Genomic DNA, 22,309 nt, shown 5'->3' on the forward strand with positions numbered 1-22,309 from the left:
TGGGCAGGATTTGATGTGTTTATGTTGGATTCAAACGTCAGCACCTTCAACTGATGAGGTTCAGTTGGAAATCGATACCAATGTTGAAATTAGCAGAGCTTTAATCTATTCTAGCCATGGGGAGACTTGCTAGATGGGCAGAATTGAGATTTCTTCAGTCTAGACGAGGCTGGAAGTGGCTGGATTGATGATTGTCATTCGGGGTTCAAACGTTATCCGAATTAAGATCCACGAAATCCTACATGCTCGTGAAGACCAAGGGATCATTCTAGAACTGAATGTGGTTCCCACCCTACTGCCCACGCGGCGCCACACGCGCTGGCGGCTCATGGGTGGCTTGATCGATTCCGATGACTGAAAAAACTCTAAACTGTCGGCCCAGACTCCTACCCTAGAGGTAACACCCTATTTGGAATCACTTTTGTTCTTGGACCTACCCCAAAAACAGGCCGGAAGTGGCCGGAATAGCGATCCCAAAATCGGCTGAACCCAAACTCAAAAATCAACCTGTCAAACCTAGAAATTTCTCAGATCCTACCCAACCATCAGCTAGAGCACGGAAAATAGCTAAAAATACATACCTTATTCATCCAATTTGGCAGCCGGAGGCGAGAGAACGAACGATGGGAAGTTTTGATAGAAACCGGGCTGTTTTGGCCATTTTCCAGCGTGGTGGAGGAGGGTGGGATAGGAGGAGGGTGTCGAGCCAATTCGTTTGGGACCGGTGCCACCCCAAACGGTGGCCAGATCGCGCATGGTGGCCCAAAACCAAGCTGATGAATAGTAACAGAGGGAATGGGAGGTGCTGCTCCGAACCCGAGTATCAGAGCGGCATTGCTACTGATAACAAATTTTAAAATTCCTATTACATCCTTTTAGTTTCTAGACATTTCCTCCTTCGTTACAACTCATAATCGAGCGTGTTGTATGTCTACGAACTCGTATCTATGTGCTCTACGCAACGATACAATTAAAATTCCCAAATTCCTGGTCAAAAAGTCAACTTTTAAACCATATAAAATATTCCAAGGGTATTCTAGTCATTTCCTTGAATAAAATAATAATTAAGGATTGGGTTGTTACAGTAGATCTTTGAAAGGATTTTTTTTCTTTTTTCATCGCAGGATAAGGGGGAAGTTATTAGTTTGACAAAAAACCAACCAACAAACAACCCTTCAACAGTCAGTTTCTATGATGGTCCATTTGCATTTCTGACGAACAACTTTCCTGTCTCTATGTTTATTTCTTGTAAGCACAACCTGCTCTGATGTAGAGCCCACACGAGCATAGAAAGGAAACATGGTCTTCCTTTTATGGCATTTAAATGGTTATGGGGAGTGTTCTTCTGATTATCCCCTTTTACTAACTCCCCATCACTTCCTTTGCACAGTTGAAAACTTTGACTTTCAGAGTCACGTGGGCTTTTTGAGAGAAAAGATCTTCCTAAAAAATCTACTAAATTCAACTCTAGAATTGAGATCGACGATGACTATCAAATTTTTGAGCTTTTGGAGAGATTTGAAGCTGGGCCTATTCTTTAAACCAATTAAAAAACTGATTTGTTCATATTAAATCACCATTAATGACAATTAATATTTAGGGCCAGTTTGGCATTGATGTGCTGTGAAAATAATCATCGATTCTTTGTGAGAGAAATCACTGTAAGAGAAAGCAGTTTGGCGTTTGGTAAAATTTTCATTACAAGTGTTGTTGGTATTTATTTTACGCATAATTAGAAAATGATTGCCGCATAATCATTAAACCCAAGACCTCTTCAAACCGATTCTGCATAATCAAAAATGAAAGCACCTCATTAGCTGCTTTCCTTATACCTTTCTCTCACAAGTAATTTTTAGCAATAAGTGATTTTCTCACAGTTTACCAAACGGGTTGGGCTTCTCAAATTTTTTTAAAAATCACTTATCACCCCAAATAAGCAATGCCAAACGGGCACTTAATCTGTGAATTTAATCCTTGGAAATTGTTTTACAACAGTCTTGGGCCTTAAAAACCATCTGGGCTGATCTCTTATTTTAACAAACAAAGCTCAAACTCCTGTTTTTTACATGGGCCAATAATCAATTGGGCTGGCACGTGTATTTTATGCCCAAACTACTACAAAAGAATCTTCTTTGTCAGGTCCTAGGAGACAAAAACTTCAACTTGATTACTCTTGATCAAGGAATAAATGTTATCAAGCAACGACTGAGACATAAAAGGATTCTCTTAACTCTTGATGATGTGAATCAGTTGGACCAGTTAAACAATTTAGCAGGAGACGTTGATTGGTTTGGTGAGGGCAATAGAGTTATTGTAACGACAAAGACAGAGGATTGCTAACACGTCATGGAATTGAGTTAATATATGAGGTGAAGAAATTAGATTACCACGATGCACTTGAGCTTTTCAGTATGATATCCTTTAAAAGAAAGGAGCCTCCAAATGATTATTTGGTACTCGCAAGGCGTGCTATAGCCTGTGCCCAATAACTTCCATTGGTTCTCTTAATGCTAGGTTCACATCTACGTAATCAGTAGTTAAGAGTATTAACCGAAGCGCCATCTACTGCTCTAATAAGCCAGCGTTCTCTGCAACAACAAAGACGTGATCTTCACACTCATTGTCAGCGAGCTGAAGACCTACCTAATTACAGGCAAAGCGGCCTTGCAAACTTTGCAAAGCCACCCCTCCCACTCTCCTCATTCTGCTGTTACAAGGGTTGAAAGACCCACACACAATCTCACCCAAACCCGAAAGCTTCCCGGGCCAAATTTGCGCTCACATATGACAACAGTCATGCGACGACCTTTCACTCTACCCTTCCGGTGCCATCCTTATGCCCCCACGTTGGGTCACAAGCCACCGTGACTTAGCTCGGCAATTGAGTCTCTTGGTACTGATCAAGGTCTAAAATATCACGAGTTTCGGAAATATCGGTGGTCCAAAAACACGGATATATCGATGGAAATATCGAGGAAATATTGATAAAAATTGAATAAAAATAACGGAAATTATGAGAAAAACTTGGAAATTTTTATTGAAACTTTAGAGGATGTTTACTTAGTCAATTGTCTATTATTTTATCACAAAAAATTGGAAGGAAATGCATGGCATGGTGGGTTTGAGTGATTTAAGTTGATTATGCAGCGAGCTGACAAACATTGTGACTTTAGAAAATATGTAATAATTAGTGAAAGAAAATTAAACACACCATAATTTTTTAGATATAATAATTTACTTCAATATATTACACTTGATACATATGATAAAATATATGAGCTTAACCAAAAAAACAAAGATAAAATGTATGAGTAACTTAGTACCACATAGAAAGAATTCCTATTAAAATTCAAACTTAGTATCACATATAATGAACAATATTAAAACTCGAAGTGAATAATAATAAAACTCCATAATATATAACAACAACAAAATACTACTCCATTATAAAATAATAAAAAAACATTAAATATATGCTTAAATTTATTCTTAGGGAATTTTTTTAATATGGAAATTTATCTTAGATAATATTAGCTTGTAGACATTTTTAAAGACCTTATAAATATTACAAGCTTATGAGAAAGGGAGGGGTTCGAATCCCTCTGTGCGCAAGATGGAGACTTTTCAACATTTTTCTTGTATTTTTCGGTTTCATATTGCAATATTAGCGATATTATCGATAATATCTCGATATATTGCCCAAATAAAGCATGAAAAATGTTGAAATTATCGTCCATGACATTATCGCGATAATATCGACAAAAATATCGATATATTGACGATAATTAAGTGGATATGTACGAAAATATCTCACACTCAAAAAAACGATATTATCAACGTCGATATTTAATATTGTGGTACTGATAATATAAAGACCACCACATAAGCGTAATTTGTCGATGTGGGACAAAATGTGAGAATTCTACAAATGCTCCGGTGAGCTTTCACCCCCCCACCGAAAGAGAGAGTGGGTTTGTAGTCCAGATTAAGGTGGGGGCCCCAATTGCTCCTTTGCCTATTGCTCTGGAACATGTTGTTGGTGATGATGTTTTTCTTTAATATTTTTGGCTTCGTTTTATTGCATTATATTTTTCATCTTTGGTTTTTGCTGGATATAATATTTTCCAGTAAAAATGATAAGCTTTTTTCTTTTTTTCTCATTTGCTGGAATTGGAATTGGAAGACCACTATAAGGCCCAGTTTGGGATTGCTATAATTTTTTTAAAAAGTTGTTTCTGCTATACTTTGAAAATAATTAGCTGTAAAGTAAAGTAACTCCATGTTTGGTAAATAATATTTTTAAAGTGTTGTTAGTACAAAAAGCAGTGTCAAAACTGTTTGTTAAATTTTAATATAAAATTGTTGTAACTGTGAATAATAACTAAAAAAATATACATGATGTTGAGAGTGTTATGTGCTAATCATGTGGTGGTCGTGGGGTGGGGGTGAAATAGATAGAGGTGAAGGTGATGGTGGTGTTGAAGGTAGAGCTAGTGGTTGTGGTAGTGGTGGTGGTAGGGATGGCGGTTGTGGAGCTGGAGGTGGTGGTGGCGATGGCAGCATGGTGGAGGTGGTGGAGGAGGTAGTGGTTGTAGTGGTGGTAGCAGAGGATGAGGAGGAGGAGGATGTGGTGGTGGCGGTGGCAGTGGCAATGGCGGTGGTGAATGTGGTGGTGGAGGTGGTGGAGTTGTATGTGGAAGTGGACGTGATGTCATTTTTTAAAATGAATTATGGTATTTTGGGAATTAAAAAAATTCATTAAAGGCTCATCTCTGCTTTTTTTTTAAAGCAACTTTGAAAGGCAACCCAAGCCTGTTCAATTTAAAAAAGTTGCAGGCTCAAATTTTGAGTCTGAAGGGTTGAAAGGAAAAAAAGTTTGAGTCTGATCAATACATAAATAGTTGTATTTTGGAGGGTGGAAATTAAGTTCAGCCCCTTTATAGTTGGAGATGGCCTTATGTAATGTTGTGAAGTAATATATGACTCTAAAGTATGAGTCTGTATTAACATTGTGAGTTTGGATTGGTTGTGTAAGCACTCAGAGTGAAGTAAAGAAGTTTTTGTATATTTTGTGAATTACGAGCTTCACGTATTGGATTGTATATTTTGTTAATTAGGCAGGTTATCCTGATGTTGAAAATTCAGGGTGTTACAGGATGTTTCATGGAGACTAAGGACGATTGTGAACAACATTCATTATCTTAGTCCAACGTTTGAAGCCATCAACTTTTTGCATGTGTTTTGTGAGGCTAATATTCTGACGGATGCAGTCACCTCTTGTGGTCACAATCTTAGGATAGACACATTTGGATCCGCTCTATCCGCCCAGCTGCATCTTCGGTGTTGACTTAGCATTTGTTGAACTCTGCCCCTAGGAGCTTTTCTTTGTATTCCTTATTTTCCCATTTTAAAAATTAATAATAATAATAACAACAGAATACATTCTTAGATTTACATTCCTATTATACACAAATTTACAGCCAAATTCTTATTATTATTATTATTATTATTATTATTATTATTATTATTAGACAGCTCTACGATACGAAAATATAAATAGAGATAGTGAAATAATTTGATATTGTATTGAAATGAATATCTGTATTGCTTACAGACTCAGATCTTTATACACGGTTGATACTTCTATTCTAGGTAAATACATGCTAATTCTAAGCTAATTACAATCTATTCCTACAATCTCTCAATATAGAATCATTGACATATTTCTCACTCAATATAGAATCATTGGCATATTTCTTTCCTTAACACTCCCCCTCAAGTTGGAGAGTGGATATCTCTAACGTTCAACTTGCCAAGAAGCAAACTGAAGACGGGTGCCTTTAGTGGCTTGGTAAATATATCTATTATCTATTCCCCTGTTTGCACGTATCCTGTCTTGATCTCTCCTTTCTCTATTCTTTCACGAACAGTATGACAATCGAGCTCAATATGTTTAGTTCGTTCATGATACACTGGATTTGTTGCAATATACAAGGCGGCTTGATTATCGCAAAATAACTTTGCAGGTTCAGAATGATTCAGACGCAGATCTTGCAACAGATATCTTAGCCAAGTTAGTTCACATGTGGTTGGAGCCATTGAACTATATTCCGCTTTCGCTGATGATCGTGCAACTGTAACTTGTTTCTTGCTTTTCCAGGACACAAGCGCATTACCAAGAAATATGCAATAATCTATGAGTGATCTGCTTGTGATTAGGCATCGCCCAATCTACATCACAGTAACCAATCAGCTTTAACTGATTTTGTGAAGGAAAAAGTAACCCTTGACCTGGAGCTTCCTTTAGGTAGTGGAGAAGACGGTATGCTGCATCAAGATGTTGGCGTCTAGGTTCTTTCATGAACTAACTGAGGGTGTTGACTACATAAGTGATTTCTGGTCTTGTAATTGTGAGATAAATTAGCTTTCCAACTAACAGACGATATCGAGTAGGATCTTTGAGTAACTCCTCTGTAGATAACAACACGAGATCATGGTCCATAGGAACTTTGGCTGGTTTGGCTCCAAGTAATCCAACTTCTGCCAAAATGTCAAGGGTGTACTTTCGTTGGCAAATAGAAATTCCAGATTTTGATCGTGCCACCTCAACACCAAGAAAGTATCTCCAGGGTCCGAGATCTTTGATTCGAAATTGACTGCCAAGGAAGTGCTTCAGTTTATAGATGGCCTCTTCATCATTTCCTGTCAATATCATGTCATCTACATAAAGCAATATAATGATTAGAGAGCTTCCATGATCCTGTGTGAACAGAGAGTAATCAGCACGTGATTGCTTAACACTAATCCCACAAATAGCAGATGAAAACTTTCGAAACTAGCTTCGTGGAGCCTGTTTGAGTCCGTACCAGGACTTGTGAAGTCGACACACAACATGCTCTCCCTGTCGACTAGAACTAGCGGGGGTAACATGTAAACCTCCTCTTGAAGATCGCCATGACGAAAAGCGTTCTGGACATCCATTTGATGCAGATGCCGGTGTGACGAACAATGGACAGCAAGCAACGAACAATGATTAATTTCACAACAGGGGCAAAAGTGTTGTGGAAATCAATACCCTCGCGTTGGTTGTAAGGACCCGGTTCTAAATAAATTGGTGAATATTAATTTATTCAGATAAAAGGACCATTTTGCCCTTATAATATGTTATTAGATTTAAGATTGACTTTTGACTGGGAAGGAAATTGGGAATTTCGATTGTACCGTTGTGTATAGCACGGTGAGATGAGTCCGTAGACACGTAGTGGGCTCGAATCGGAGTTGTAACGAGAGAGATACGATCAAAATACCCTCAGTGGCAGAATTGTAAATATTTTGAAATGGGTTTTTAATAAAATCTGAAAACCTCTCTCTCTTGGCTGGTCGTGAGCAGCCCGCCTCCCATTTTTTCTACACCGGTGGCTCTAAGGAGCCACCATCATGTTACAGCCACTGGCCTCGAGATCGACTCCAAAAGAACCGGCTGCCTCCTTTTCCCATCCCGACCAATTTCAGCCACTGGAAGCAGATCGGCCGGAAATTGAAGAAATCCGAGCTGTTTTCGGACAAATTTTGACAGATTTTCCAAGTCTTCGTTTTCTCTCATTTCTCCACCAAAACGGACGAATGAGGTTTCGGCCGGTTTTCAAATTGAATTTCTGGCCACTTCCGTCGATAATTTGGGGTATGTCCAAGAACAAAAGTGACTCCAGATTAGGTGTATTACCTAGGGTATGAGTCTTGGCACGAGATTCTAAGATTTTTTGGCGATGCGATATCGCTTTGGACACCCACGCGCTGCCGACGCGTGTGGCGGCACATGGGCACTGTAGCTGAGGCGCATTTTTGTCCCAATGCGATCCTCTCGATGTCACGAGCACGTAGGTGTGCTCGGATTTCAATTTGGATACCGTTAGGGTTCCGAACGGATATCGCATATCGTGTATTTTTTGGGTTCGCTAGGTTTGGACCGTTGGATGGTCCTGAGGTTATAATATGTTGATCTAGGCATTACTAAGATCATATAGGATTCGACAGATCATAAAACGGAGTCCCGGATACTCCGGATAAGCCAACCCTAGGGTTAGGGTTTTAGTAACCGTCCGATCGTGAGCGATTTGACCGTCCGATCCGGATCAAACTTGCAGGACGTGTGTCTTAGACCTTGTAGGACCTATGGAAACTGTCGGATCGGAATTTGAAGGTCGTGGACCCAGGGGCCCGTTTGACCGAGGCTGGGTAGTTTGACCCTGGGTTGATCGTGAGACTTCCCAGGTAGTGTTACCTTCCTAGGAAGATTATAATGACCCTAGTGATAGGCCTTGAGAGTTGTTGAGTGATATTGATTATGTGGGATTAGGATATCAATTTATGGTGATAAATTGGGGGTTTATCGGATGTTATATCTTGGGGTTGAGGTTGATGCAATAGTGGATTATATTTAAATATATATTATTATTTTATAAAGATGCTTGAGGGCACTATAAGTGCCACCCTGTGAATTTTCATTGAGGTGCTTACAATATTAGAAATTAATATACATTTGTATGTATTTATAAAGGTATGAAAAGAGTATAGATTGTCAGTTTGAAGTGCTAAACGCACTACCTTAAATACCTCCCCGGTTATGGGTTTTATGTTTAAGATTTATTTTTGCCCAGGCTCGTCGGAGATTGATTTATTTTTGCCCAGGCCCGTCGGAGTTTGTCCAGGCCCTTCGGATGTCTTCTTGATACGATGCCTTGAGAAGGAAGTGATAATGTTTCAATGTGTTATTATCGAATTTAGAATTGTGATAGATCCGAAAGGTATAGAGGTTTGGAACAATTGAATTAAGGAAGAAAATATCATTTTATAATGTTGTGATAAGGGTTACAAACTCCACCATCATACGTACCTTCCCTGGTTACTATTCACACACGTGCCGTGTTTCGGGCGTGTGGGCTTTCTTGGTTACGGATCCTGGAATTGCGGGATGCCGGGAATATTATGATATGGTTTGGATATATTGAAATACGGGGCATCCTTGACGAGATGTTGCCGTGGACCCTGAGGAGTGGTAGTCTGCGCGTGTAGGATTGGTTTTCAGACGTACAAGCTTTGATTTTATCGGCTGTACGTGCTGGTGAGAGTTAGTCCCCAGTTGGACGGCTCGTTCCCTAGCCACATGGACGCTTGAGGGCCGGATAATTGTGAGCTAGTCAACAATCCCCTGTTGGATTGTTTCCCCCAGTACATGATGTGCAGCATCACATGTACCTCCCTTTGGATACTGATACATGAAAATGGATATGGATCTGTGGATGTGTTGATACCCGGGCATACCTTAACGGGGTGTTACCGTAGACCCTTGACTAGGTAGTCGGCGCGCGTAGGACTGTTTACAGGCGTACGGGTCTTAATTCTTCGTCCGTATGTGCTGGGTGAGAGTTAGTCCCCAGTTGGACGGCTCGTTCCTTAGACGCATGGTGAATTGAGGGATTGCTCTGCCATGTGGACTAGTCAAACGATCCCCTGTTGGATTGTTTCCTTTGGTACATGATGATGATGAGAGGTGGGTGTTATTATATATATATACATATATATGTATATGTGGTTTTTGATTCGGGATTGAGATTCGTGAGATTGTCCTTTGAGAAGACCTTGTACATGTATAAATGTTTACGCCCCGGTTTGGGAGGTGTTGTTCGGCAACATACGCCTTGGATAGGGTATGGTTGCAGGTTGATTTGATATAAAGGAAGAGTTTGAGAATGTGTTCATTGTGTTTAGTGGGAAATTGATTGGTGATAAATTTGAAATGTATTTATTGGTTCTGCTTTAATTAATTGTATATTATCGGAAATGTGATTGTCGATATGGAAGAACTACGTGTGGCTTGATCCTTGGTTGAGGGTACGTAGGCAGCTTAGGGTGATGCCTGGGTGCAGCCGCGAGTTAAATCTCACTTACGTTGTGTTAGTGAGGTTGGTTCGGACCTTGTCTTTGGTCCTGAAATTCGGATGAAACCGAGATGTGATTAGATAATGGTTCATACTCCCATTTGACTACGGGACGGTGGTATTAGAGTGTTGTGGTTGAATTAGGGGCAAGACCCGTTTGGGGTGTTGTATGTTTAGGCTGAGGCCCCGAGCTATTTGTGATAGGAGGTTGAAACCTTGCGTGTTGGATGCTTGGGGGAAGTTATTTTTTTTATTTATCGCGTGGTTGGTAGTTTGCTTTGAATTATTGGAGGGCCGGAGGCCATTATTATGAATTGCATGTTATTACATTGTGCGTGCTGCCTGTTGTGGTTATTAAATGCATTTTATGCAGGTGAAAATTTTGGAAAATGTTCAAATTACAGGGGAGATTCTGCCGAATTTTTGGTAGAAAGTCTCGTGCCCTTACTCCTCTTGAAGAAGGAGGTTACCTTTTTAAGGAGTGAAACCAGCATGGGTGTGATGTTGGGGTCTCCGCAGGATTCGTCTCGGGTTTTGTGAAAAATTCAGGGCGGGTCCTGTCATTGGTTGAAGCCTTTGGCAACGAGGCGGGCCTTGTAACGATCAACGATGCCATCAGAGTGATATTTAAGCCGAAATATCCATTTGCAACCAATTGGGAGATGGCCAGGAGGAAGGGGGACCAAAGACCAGGTGTGATTGGCATCAAGAGCTTGTAGTTCAGATTGCATAGCAGCAACCCATTTGGGATCACGACATGCATGTTCATAATTAGTGGGCTCGACCAAGCAAGAGACATTGCACACAAAATTTTGATAATTGGAAGATAAGCCAGAGTAAGAGATGTGCTTATGAAGAGGGTACCTGGTGCCATACGTGGATGAAGAGATGACGTCGAGTGCGAGCAAGACGGTGTGATGAGCTTGATACTCCTGAAAATGAGATAGAGGTCGTTTGATACGCTCGGATCTGCGAGGGATTGGGCCGCTATCAAGGAGAGTGAGAGGGACCGGGGGAGGGAAAAGGAGATCAGATGGCAAGCCATCGGGAGGTGAAGAGGGGGCTGGGGAAACAGAGACTCTAGCAAGAGATGGATGAGTCGTGGGTGAGATAGCAGGGGAATGAGGGTCTGGGAGCGGGTTTGAAGAGAGAAAGGGTAAGGTGGTGTGGGCCGGGTCTGTGGAAGCGAAGAGTGAGGGGATGTGGGTCGGGCCTGGAGATATATGGGATGGGGAAGGCAGGTCAGCTTGGGGAATAGGGAGATTAGGTGAGTCAGTTTGATTTTCTGCTGGAAGATTAGAAAAAGGAAAGGTGTGTTCGTGAAAAATGACACCCCAAGAAACAAAAAATTTCTTTGTGTCAAGATCATAGACGCGATAACCCTTTTGGTTGAGAGTATACCCAAGAAAAAGACAACGATGAGCACGAGTGTCAAATTTGTGATTGGGGTTAAGATTAGTGGCATAACAAAGACACCCAAAAACTCTTAGGTGAGTATAAGTAGGCGAATGCCCATGTAAAATTTCATAAGGTGTTTTATGAGACAGTGATGGAGTGGGAAGGAAATTTATAAGATAACATGTCGTTTGAAGGCTTTTCCCCCAAAATTGTAAAGGTAGATTGGCTTGAAAACGTAGTGCCCAACCAATATTCAAAAGATGACGATGTTTGCATTCAACTACCCCATTTTGTTGAGGGGTATATGTGCAAGAATGTTGAAAATTGGTGCCAAGATTGGTGAAGAAGGAGCGCATGGATAAGAATTCGCTACCATTATCGGAACGAAAAGTTTTAATGGTGCGATTAAATTGTGTTTTAACCCATGAGAAAAAGGATTGCAAGATGTGTTGTGTATCGGATTTAAAAGTCATAAGATGAACCCAAGTAAAACGAGTAAAATCATCAAAAATAGTCAAGAAATAATGTGCCCCAGAGTGTGTATGTGTTTTGTGAGGTCCCCAAATGTCACAATGAATAAGATCAAAAGGTGCAACTGTTTGAATTGAACTAGCAGGAAAAGGTAATCTTGTTTGTTTCGCCAAAGGGCAAATATCACAAATATGCTGGGAATTAAACATTATTTCAGGAATATTCTTTGACAGAGAGTGAAGAGGAACAGGTGACGGGTGTCCTCGACGTTGATGCCAAAGATCTGAGGTGTGGCGAACATGACTAATGAGGTGAGGATTTTGGGCAGGTGTGAGGTAGTAAAGCCCATCAAAATGCTTGCCCAGGCCAATCGTCTTCTTCGTATTCACGTCCTGCACAGCACAAAAATTCAGATAGAAAGTTACTATACAACACAGAGCTCGAGTTAGCTTACTCACAGATAGCAAGTTGACATGAAATTTGGGAACATGAAGAACTTCATCAAGAGACAAGTCTTTTGTTAATTTAATAGACCCAATGTTGTGGATTTCTGCATGTTCTCCATTGGGCAAGCCCACAAATTCATGATGAGGCGTAGTGTGATTATGTGTAGGAGGTGAATGAGAAATGTGATCAGTGGCCCCGCTATCCACAATCCAATATAGCTTGGAATGTGATTCACGTTGTGCAATGTGACAAGTAGGTGTAATGATACCTGTTGCATGTGCCAACGACTGACCATTACCCTTCTTATTGCGAATCATAGCAATAAGTTCTTTGTACTCCTCGTTGGTGAAGGTTGGACCATCAGTGATTGGCTTGACCGTATTAGCATGTTTGGTTGGTGGTGCGTTGTGAGCAGTGGGTCCTGAACTCTGGTTTGTGGGTTTGTCATTTTTACCATGCCATTTGTAGCCCACGGGAAAGACAATGATGAAGTAGCATCGATCTTTCAGATGTCCGTCTCCATCGCAGTATGTGCACTTCAAAGACTTGCGTGGTTGTGAAGGTCCTGCAGTTGAGGATCGGCTGATTTGCATTGCATGTGAAGTAAGTGGGTTGTCATTTCGGCTAGTCACCTCCATTTGACGCTCATGTTAAAGAATTAGTCCATGAACTTTGCGTGTATCCGGTAAAGGATTCATCACAGAATTGATCCTCGAACAGTGGAGTATGAATCGTTCAAGCCCATTAGAAATTGCATGACTCTTTCTTTTTCCTCTCTCTCTGCAAGTTTCTTCAGCCCTTCATCCCAAAGTGCTTTCAATTTTGTATAATAGATGGAGATAGGCTTTGATCCTTGTCAACACTCGACAATTTCTTGTCGAATCTGATAGATCCTGGAATCGTTGCTTTGTGAAAAGAGATCTTGGAGATCTGTCCATACGGCTGCCGCCGTTTTGGCATAGAGGACACCACTGGCTATGTCTGGATGGAGAGCATGAAGAATCCATGACAGAACCATATCATTGCAGCGCTACCACTGTGGGAATTTTGATTCATTTGGTGAAGGGCATTTGATTGATCCATTAATCAATCCAAGCTTGTTCTTGGCACTGAGGCTAAAGTGCATAGATCGACTCCATTGGCCATATGGCCTTCAAGTTTGAAGTTAACCAAGGAGAGTCCTACTGTGTCTGAGTTGTGTAAATCGAGTAGGTCGTGGACGGTGGTCTTCGGCTCTGTGAGAGTTTATTCACCCATGATGCTGCGTCGATGGTGGCTGTGGCGGAAGATATTTTGGCAGGAGGTGTTTGGGAAAAATATGGTAGTGGCGGAAGGTGCTTGGGCAAAGTCACCAAGAGTGGTGCTCTAATACCATTAAATAATTTGATATTGTATTGAAATGAATATCTGTATTGCTTACAGACTCAGATCTTTATACACGGTTGATACTTCTATTCTAGGTAAATACATGCTAATTCTAAGCTAATTACAATCTATTCCTACAATCTCTCAATACAGAATCATTGACATATTTCTCACTCAATATAGAATCATTGACATATTTCTTTCCTTAACAGATAGAACATTGCTTGCCTTATTCCCTAGAAAAAGATACTTCTTCTTCTAATAAATCACAGTTTGACACATGTGCAAAAATAATGCATAAAAGACACAAAAAGAAAAACTTATGCATATACATCACATTGTCATTGGCAGGAATGTAAAAGTTCCTAAGGAGAAATTTTGTTTACATAAAGATAAGCATCAAATTTGGAAATCATAATCCCCTTCAAATTAATAAAATATGTAAAAGGTATGTCAATCAAGGCCATAAAAAAATTACCTAATTGTGCATGTCTCAACTAGTTTTTAGTGTTATATAAAGAGTGGTGATTTTTCCACTCCCCTTTTGTCCATTTATACTCCCTTTTGTTTTTTAATAGTTTTTACTATAACAAAAAAAAAGAGTGTAAGTAGACAAAAAATGAGTGTGAACATACAATTTCTAACAAAGGGAATATACGTGGATAAAAAAGGAGTGGGAAAATCAGCTCCCATTATATTTTTTCCTTTTCCTGTAAAAGTCAAAAGAAAAATTATTTATAATATAAATAATATATACAATATATTAGAAAGTCTTTGAAAGTAAATTAAAACTAAGAAAACAAATAATAGGTAAATAAAAGTAAAATAAATTAAGATTAAGAAAGCAAGCCTGGTATGGTGAGGCACGTCAGATACGCTATTATAAAGCATGTAGTCTCCCTACTAGCAGGTACTGACGGTCTACAAGACTTCAAGATAGGCCCCCCAATACACAAGTTCAAGGTCCATTATGAGTACGTTCACAATCGGATATAGGTCTCCAAGTCACAAAACTGTTGCCCAAAAATAATAATATAAGTCGAGAAAGTATGAAAGGTAGAAGATGAGATAATCAGATTGTATAAAATGTGAAGGAGGACTGGCCTTTTATAGGCATCCAAGAATATATAACCTCCACCATATTAAACCTAAAAATTAAGGCATTTAATATAGAAATAAAACTTGAAAATTAAATATTTATAACCCCCACTGTGAATAAAATAAAACAACCAAAATAATTAAACAAATCAAAAGGTAAAAAAAATTAAAACCTTTTAAAAATTCCAACATTTAGTACCACATCAATATCTTGAATATCTATAATTTTTTTAATTAATAAAAACATTAAAAATAATAATAAAAGGATTTTTTTTTTTTTTTTTTTTTAAGTGACCAATAAAGCTAGCATCCTATTTTTCATTTTCCCCTTCCGCTTTTTTATTTTGGAGGCAGAGTTTAAAAACAAACTCCAGTTTTAATTATATCATCCTCATGCTCATCACCCAACTACTCATAATTAAGCTACAGTCTACAGAGACTTCTAAACCAAATAAGCAGGAAGTGAAACACATCACCAGCCGTACAAGCAAACATGTTCCAGAGTTCAATAGCCACAGGAGCAACTTGGAGATGCCTTGCTGGCTTATCAGAGCAGCAGATGGGCCCCGTTTCCCTGGGACTACCGTTGGGGTGGGGTTCCACATGACGTCACCTCTAGGCCCCACTCTTTTAATCTCCCACCTCCCATCTTTTCTTTATTCACCACTTGAATTACAAATTTTTTCCATTTTTATTAATTCCCCACTTAAATTACAAATTCTTTCAGTATTATATACAAATTTAATTTAATAGATTGTGTTAGATTTTTATAAATGTACAATATTATATTATTATTATCATTCTATCAATTTTTATTTGTTGTATGTCCATATATAATTTAGGTACTGTACTATAATGTTAATCGAGATTCGAACTTAACCTCTAGAATTATTTTATCCGCCAATTTAGTCCTCAAATTCATTATAAATATCCAATTTCAATCTTACTGTTGAATTTTTTGAATTTCACCCAATCTTTTGTTACCACCTCATATTTTTGGCATGTGATCAATTTTTAAAATATTTAAATTAAAAATTAAATTAAAATACTGAAAAATTTATAAATGAAATTTGCAAATAAATCAAGAAGATAGCTAAGCAGCCATTGTTGGCATTGCTGGAGGTTCTTTGTGCGAGGGAGAGGGAAGGAGTGGGTCAGAGGGGGATGCGGATTGAGTGGGCTGATTTATTTTTTATTTTTTTAACAGTGTTATTTTATTTTTTATGATTTTTTTCTTTTGGTTTTATGTATTTTACTTTTATTTTACTTGAAATTACCCTTATTATTAACGGAAACCATTGGATCAAATTTTAAAAAAAACTTAAACGACAAGGGCTAGTGCTAAATTGATTGATTTTAAGTTCGATTAGCATGACAATTGAGGTGGAGAACGGCACTTTACCCCCCCGAAGTTTTTGTATCGTACAGCTTGAGTGGCAATTCGTAATTACAACCAGAAAAGCAAAATAGAAATATGATCCATTATCTGATTTTTGTTTTAATTTTAATTTTTTTAATATGAAAAAGTGTGAATTTAACATATTATCCTCATTTAATTAAGGCTTTTTATCACAAATGGTCCTTGACGTTTACAAAATTGTCACGAATGGTCCTTGAGTTTTTTTTGTGACATTAATAGTCTTTAACGCCATCGCTTTTTGTCATAAATAGTCTCTACCGTTATAAATTATGTTAAGCCCTAACGTTAAGGACTATTAATATCACAAAAAACGATCATTTGTGATAATTTTGTAAACGTTGAGGACTATTTGTGATAAAAAGCCTTTAATTAATAATTTCAATTCTTAATGTTTGCATTAATCAAGGGCATTTTATAGTATTTTGAATGTTTTACAATTATCTACCTTTTGCTTTATATATATATATATATATATATATATTATATATGCTGATGGGTTAGTGTCTCACGACCAGAAAAATATAGTTCAACTCTAGGTCGTTAATTCATTCATGACTAATTTGCGCAGGCATGAATCTCATGGAATTCTCAATTATCGCAATGAGTTTTTTTTTTTTTTTCTTTTTTTGGTCGAAACACACTTTCATTGAAAGGGAAAGGACAAACCATACACAGCAGCCAAACAAACGACCCGAAGAACAACAGCAAAGCAAAACCACAACAGGAGCAGAAGCTACAAACCCTCGAAAAACTACTAAACAAAGCAGTACCAGGCCAAACCAGCCAACCCAGAAAAAGAGACACTAAGTTCCAGCTAGGATCTAGATTGTGTTTGTGCCATATAAGAAAGTTATTGTTTATCTTGATTTCATTTTTGAGAGCAAAGTAGGAATGAAAAAGGAAATTTTTCTTTTTGTCTCTCCTTGGTACAGAAACAAAATTTCAAACCTAACCATACATTAATACACAATTACTAGATAACACTAACATCAAGAACAATACAGGACATGGACAGCTCTAAAAACATAACCAGAAATCTCTACCAACTAAATGGACAGCTCTAAAAACATAACCAGAAATCTCTACCAACTAAGTTAGAAAGGAACAAAGGAGAAAAAAAGGAATCAGTCTTGACATTGACTACAGACGTGGCCCAAGAATGCTGCATGAGTCCATTAAGACAGTTGCATGGTCATCATAGAAACAGCATCAGGTTCATGGCCATGCACTCTTAATCGATATATGCATGTATGAGAAGCGCTTCCATGGTTGGATGTGAAGTCCAACCTCACTGTGTCAACTAGGCCGGACACCGCTGAGTCCAAGATATCGAATGTCTGAGCATTGCTCTTCTCAAGGTCGTAAGTGAATTCAGCAAGACTGAACATTTTCTCTGTATCAACTTCTAGATCATCATGTGCTCGCAGCCACCCAGAGACCCTGCAGTCCTTAGGAGCACTCCGTCTGTCATAAGCGACACTCTGTAAAAAATAAAAATAAAAAATGTCTTAGCAAATGGGGGATGTGTTCAAGGACACTATCAATAAATACAATCATAATAAACACGAGCACAAAGATCTGTTAAAAATACAAAGAGAGAGAACAATGGTGCTGAACTCAAGTCAGAATAAATATCCAGAGAAGAAATTGCCTTTCCATGTTATTTTGGCTCACATGCTACGATACTTGAGCACTGCATCAGATGCTATTGGTGCAATTAAAGCAACAAACTAGTGAAGCCATAAAAGGAACTCAAACTAATCCTAAATTACTTGCTTTGTAAAGGAAGTCTACATCGTGCAAACAGGTCCAGTAATTATTTTTTCTATTTAGATTGGACTCTCAACTTCTCAGCACTAATTATTTATCGTACAGAATGTTAAATACTGTGCAGTTATAAGACAAGCAAGAACTATTTAGTTTCTTTTCTCACTTAACAAAGGTCAAATATGAGTAATAAAGATATTCAGAAATATATAACGAAAGGGATGGAGTTGCGTCTGATGTAGATATAGACTAGGCTAAGGTATACGGTGATTTTTGTGTATATGCAAATAATCGAAAATGGAATGGTTGATTAATTATATGGTCTAGTAAACAATGAACTTTGAGAAAGACATAAAATAAACAAAATATAGATTCAGAACTCATCCTAATGCTGGCTAAAAGAAAAAACCAGAAAAATGCTCACAAAGAGTGACATTTGCACATAATCATATTGAATTTTTAACATATAAAAACATAATATTTTTTCCTTTGTAACTTTTTCACATTATATGGTACTACCCCTCAACTAATTTTCATTACTAAGACATTATTTATTCAGAGTGAAAAAAACTTTTCAATAATTATCCTCAGTTCAACATCTTTTATACACTAGTACTTGTTGAAATTTCCAGTTCAGTCTCCTAATGTCACATGAAGCCTATCGTAAGCACCTATTGAAACCAACATATGACATCCATTAATTGTTCAGAATTTTACAGCCAAATCAAACATGCTTCCTTCAGATGTAGAGCTTGAGACCGATAAATTTATACCAATTTGCAAATAACAAGTCCTTCACCTGCTATGACAAGTCTTTCTACAAAATGACTTAGTTATACAACAGAGGTACCCCAGTTCGCCCATCAAACAAATTAGTAAACTAGGCCAAAACAAAGCAACCTAATGGATAATAGCAAATAAAGGAAGCATCAATGGTTATTATTGTCAGAAACGTGCACATACAACTCTGGTAATTTTTTACCACATGAATATCCTAAATCCTCCACACTAATAATACCAACCTTACTCTTGATCCAAAAATAAAAAATAAATACCAACCTTACTCTTGATCCAAAAATAAAAAATAAATACCAACCTCACTAAAGATTCTCTATGTAAGCTGCAGCCCATAATCATATTCAGAAGAAAATGAAAGAGGGAAGGGTTCGGTGGCAACCAAGCTATCGTCCCCTTCTTTAACTAAATAAATTCCAGTTCAAGTATATCATCCGTGTTGACAACTACACAAAAACTACATCAACTTCTTGCATCGAATAAGGAGACTTTCCTATAATTATTCTACAAAAATAAGTATAATTAAGAGGACACCAGCAAAACCTTTTTTAAAAATGAGAAAAAAGACAAATCTGAAGCAAGCCCCTTCTGTTGGGCTAAAAAAGAAGTCAGGTATAGACTTATCTGTATATCTATACATATCTGTTAAGTCAAAAATTGGCGGTTGAAGCAACATTACAAATCCCAAAACCTTCTATTGCAATGTAGTAAAAATAAAATTAACTATATCTTGAGAGCAAAATAGTTATATAAAAAAATAATTATTAAAAAAAAAAAGAAAAAAAGAGGAATTGAACTTTTATACTTTTTTTTGGAAGTTCATATGTGGAGTGCAATCTCCAACTTCGTGTGGGATTCTCAGTGTGTGTATGCGTGTATGTCTGCAATGTGAAATCATGATTTTGCTGGCTCCTTACTAGTTCCACAACCAAAACCTTTGAGCCAAACTAAAGGGGCTCTGGTTATGTCCGTTCCTTCCTTTTCAACATTGTGACAGCATGACCACATTGATTAAAGCTAAGGCAGTAAAAGCTGAGTAAGAGTAACCTAACAAGAAGAGGTAGCAAGAGAACTCAAATGAACACAACAGCACTGTAATGAAACTTGTCACAACTGGTGAGAGGTACATGAGTGCAAAAACCTTCTCTGCCTCTTGTATATCTGTCTCTTGAGTCTTAATAAAGCTTTCGCTACATGCTTATTTCAATTTTAGACATAAAACCAGCTTTTGACACAATGAAGGCTAGTAAAGTCTTCTACATGAAATCAGACAGCTCTACTTAATAAATAGTCCATTTAAAATCTCTTCACCCATGTTACCTAAAAAAAGGCCCAGAATTTCTGCAAATTTAAGTTATTTGCAGTAATAATCCAAAAATTAACTATCTAACATGATCTACATACTCAAGAATTCTATCTCTATCTATTCTGGAATCCTGTAGCATCCACATTACTTTAACATGACAAATAACCCAAATAACCTGGTCAGAAAAGTAAACCCTTAGAAATTCAATCGACAGTTACTGAAATAAATGTACTCGAGCCTGAAGGTTCTCTACTTTCAATCCCACATTCCTAGACCACTATGAGTTAAAATCAGCAGACCTTTGAACAATCTTCAACAATCTCCATATAAGTTAACTACCATGGTACCTGATCATTAGATTCAGCAACTTGAAGGTTCAAAATTCATTCTAAATATCAAGATTGATAGATTTCGAACCTTTAATTTTAAACCAAGATTAATTTTTTTTTTTGTTTTAAAACACAATCGAGCAATGCATCAAGAAATAAAGACAGAATAGTGAACAAGAACATCACCTTTGCAACATGTTCCAGAGTGATAGCCTCAGGAATAATTGGGGTCCGCAGCTTAATCTGGACAAACCCACTACTCCCTTTCAAGGGAAAACACTGCCCAGGCTCTCCAAAACTCGGTCTTAGCATCTTCTCGGCATCACCGTGTACCCCATTTTTGGTACTCTTCAAGAACACCCAATTACTCGCTTTCCCTACCAAATATGGCTCTGAGTGCTTCACAACGAAAGCCCCACTACTGGCCAAAGCATAATCCACCCTACCAAGCCCATCTGCCGCATGCTTCTCTATCTCCTTCTCGACAACATTCCTCGCATACGCCCTTATATCATCCAATCGAGCACCGAATTCTCCATCCTCGCCGCTCTTCGCCGTCTTCTTCAACTCCTCGTACACCCTTTCGAACTCTTGCTTAGACAACCACTCCACGCTCCTTAAATCGTCCACCGACCTTTCCAAACCTTCATTTCTCGCCTCCAATTTCCTCAAATCCCTCTCCAACGCAACACCCTTGTCCTCAATCTTCTTCTCGACTTCTCTCCTCAACCCTCCAACCTCACTCTCGATCTTCCGGTCCACAACCTCCACTTGAACCTGAACCATCTTCGTAGTCTTCTTCATAAACGATTCAACCTCCGCAATGCGACCTTCCAACTCCGAAAACGCCATAGGAACCCCATCCCCGGACCGCAGAGCGAGTCTTCTGACAATCTGAAACAAACCCACAACCAACAGAAGAAGAATGAAGTTCTTGGCAAAGATTCGGAGAACGGTGACCCATCGAGGATTGGGATCAACGGCTACGCTTCTTCGAGAGCGACGATTGGAGGGTGGTGAAATGGTGGAATTGGGAGCGGTCTTCTTGCCATGGGCCGACCGGTCGAGACCCGGTTCGCCCCGGATCGAGTGGTGGCTCAGATCCTTAGAATTAGCGCCGGTTTCGGCTTTGCCGTCGGCCTTTTCGGCGGAGACAAGTTCGATGTTTGTCGACTTTTTCTCGACGGCCACCACGGTACGCCGCCGAGTCGTTGTGGCCGGGTTCGCCGTTATAGATACGGTCGAAGCCGACATTTGATTGAATTTTGGGATTCGAGAAATGTTTGAATTGTAGGGTTCAGGAGACTGAAAACGAGGGAAAATGGGGAAAAAGCGGAAATGAGAAGAAAGGAAAATTTGGGATTTCGTTTGAATTTGATTGAATAAATTGGAGATCAAGTCATTTGGAAAAAGAGGGATTTACGCGAACCGACGCGACGGTATTTGGGCGCTTCGGTGTTTTGAATCTTCTTGAAATCTCTGTACTTTTGGCAAGTTTGGATCATGAGTTTATGGATCAGTCTCTACTCATGGGCGGCCCAGTTCCAACCTTGACAAATTTTAACCACCACATCCACAACATGGGTTTGGGCCCAATTAATTTTCTTTCATGTTACCGGGTTTATTTGGGTCGTACTTTTTTTAAAGGGCAAAAACATTTTTGATAATTAGGGTTAGGGTTGAAAATGATTTCGATCATTACAATTTTAATTTTCAGAATTTGGTCACCACATTTGTAACAGTTAGCAAATCAGGTCAAATGTCTCAATTCCGTCAATTCCATTAATTTAAAAATATTTAATATTACATTAAAAATAATTACTTCAATATAAAATAGGCTGATGAATCCAATCAAGAAAAGAGCGATATTAAAGAGTCTATGATGAGAGCATATCAGCTTGAATTAGAGTGTACTAACCTAAAGAAAGAAATGGCAACTTTGATTTTGCAGAAACAAACAGCAGGATTGGAGCGT

At 38.6% G+C, this 22,309-nt stretch overlaps 1 protein-coding gene and 1 pseudogene across 1 annotated transcript; both read right to left on the reverse strand.

The window, feature by feature from the left end:
- Nucleotides 1-12,155: 12,155 nt before the first annotated feature.
- LOC148916546 (uncharacterized) lies at nt 12,156-13,011 on the reverse strand (annotated as a pseudogene).
- Nucleotides 13,012-17,029: 4,018 nt separating this feature from the next.
- LOC103330928 (SUN domain-containing protein 1-like) lies at nt 17,030-21,812 on the reverse strand. The gene is made up of 2 exons (XM_008233529.2): nt 20,521-21,812; nt 17,030-17,618 (listed from the first exon to the last, which is right to left on the reverse strand). The coding sequence occupies exons 1-2, from the start codon at nt 21,586-21,588 to the stop codon at nt 17,313-17,315; spliced, it is 1,374 nt and encodes a 457-aa protein (XP_008231751.2). The 5' UTR covers nt 21,589-21,812; the 3' UTR covers nt 17,030-17,312.
- Nucleotides 21,813-22,309: the final 497 nt, after the last annotated feature.

The sequence above is a fragment of the Prunus mume genome, linkage group LG5 (genome assembly GCF_029339155.1).
Source record: "Prunus mume cultivar Tortuosa linkage group LG5, ASM2933915v1, whole genome shotgun sequence".
In the NCBI taxonomy this organism is placed as follows: domain Eukaryota; kingdom Viridiplantae; phylum Streptophyta; class Magnoliopsida; order Rosales; family Rosaceae; genus Prunus; species Prunus mume.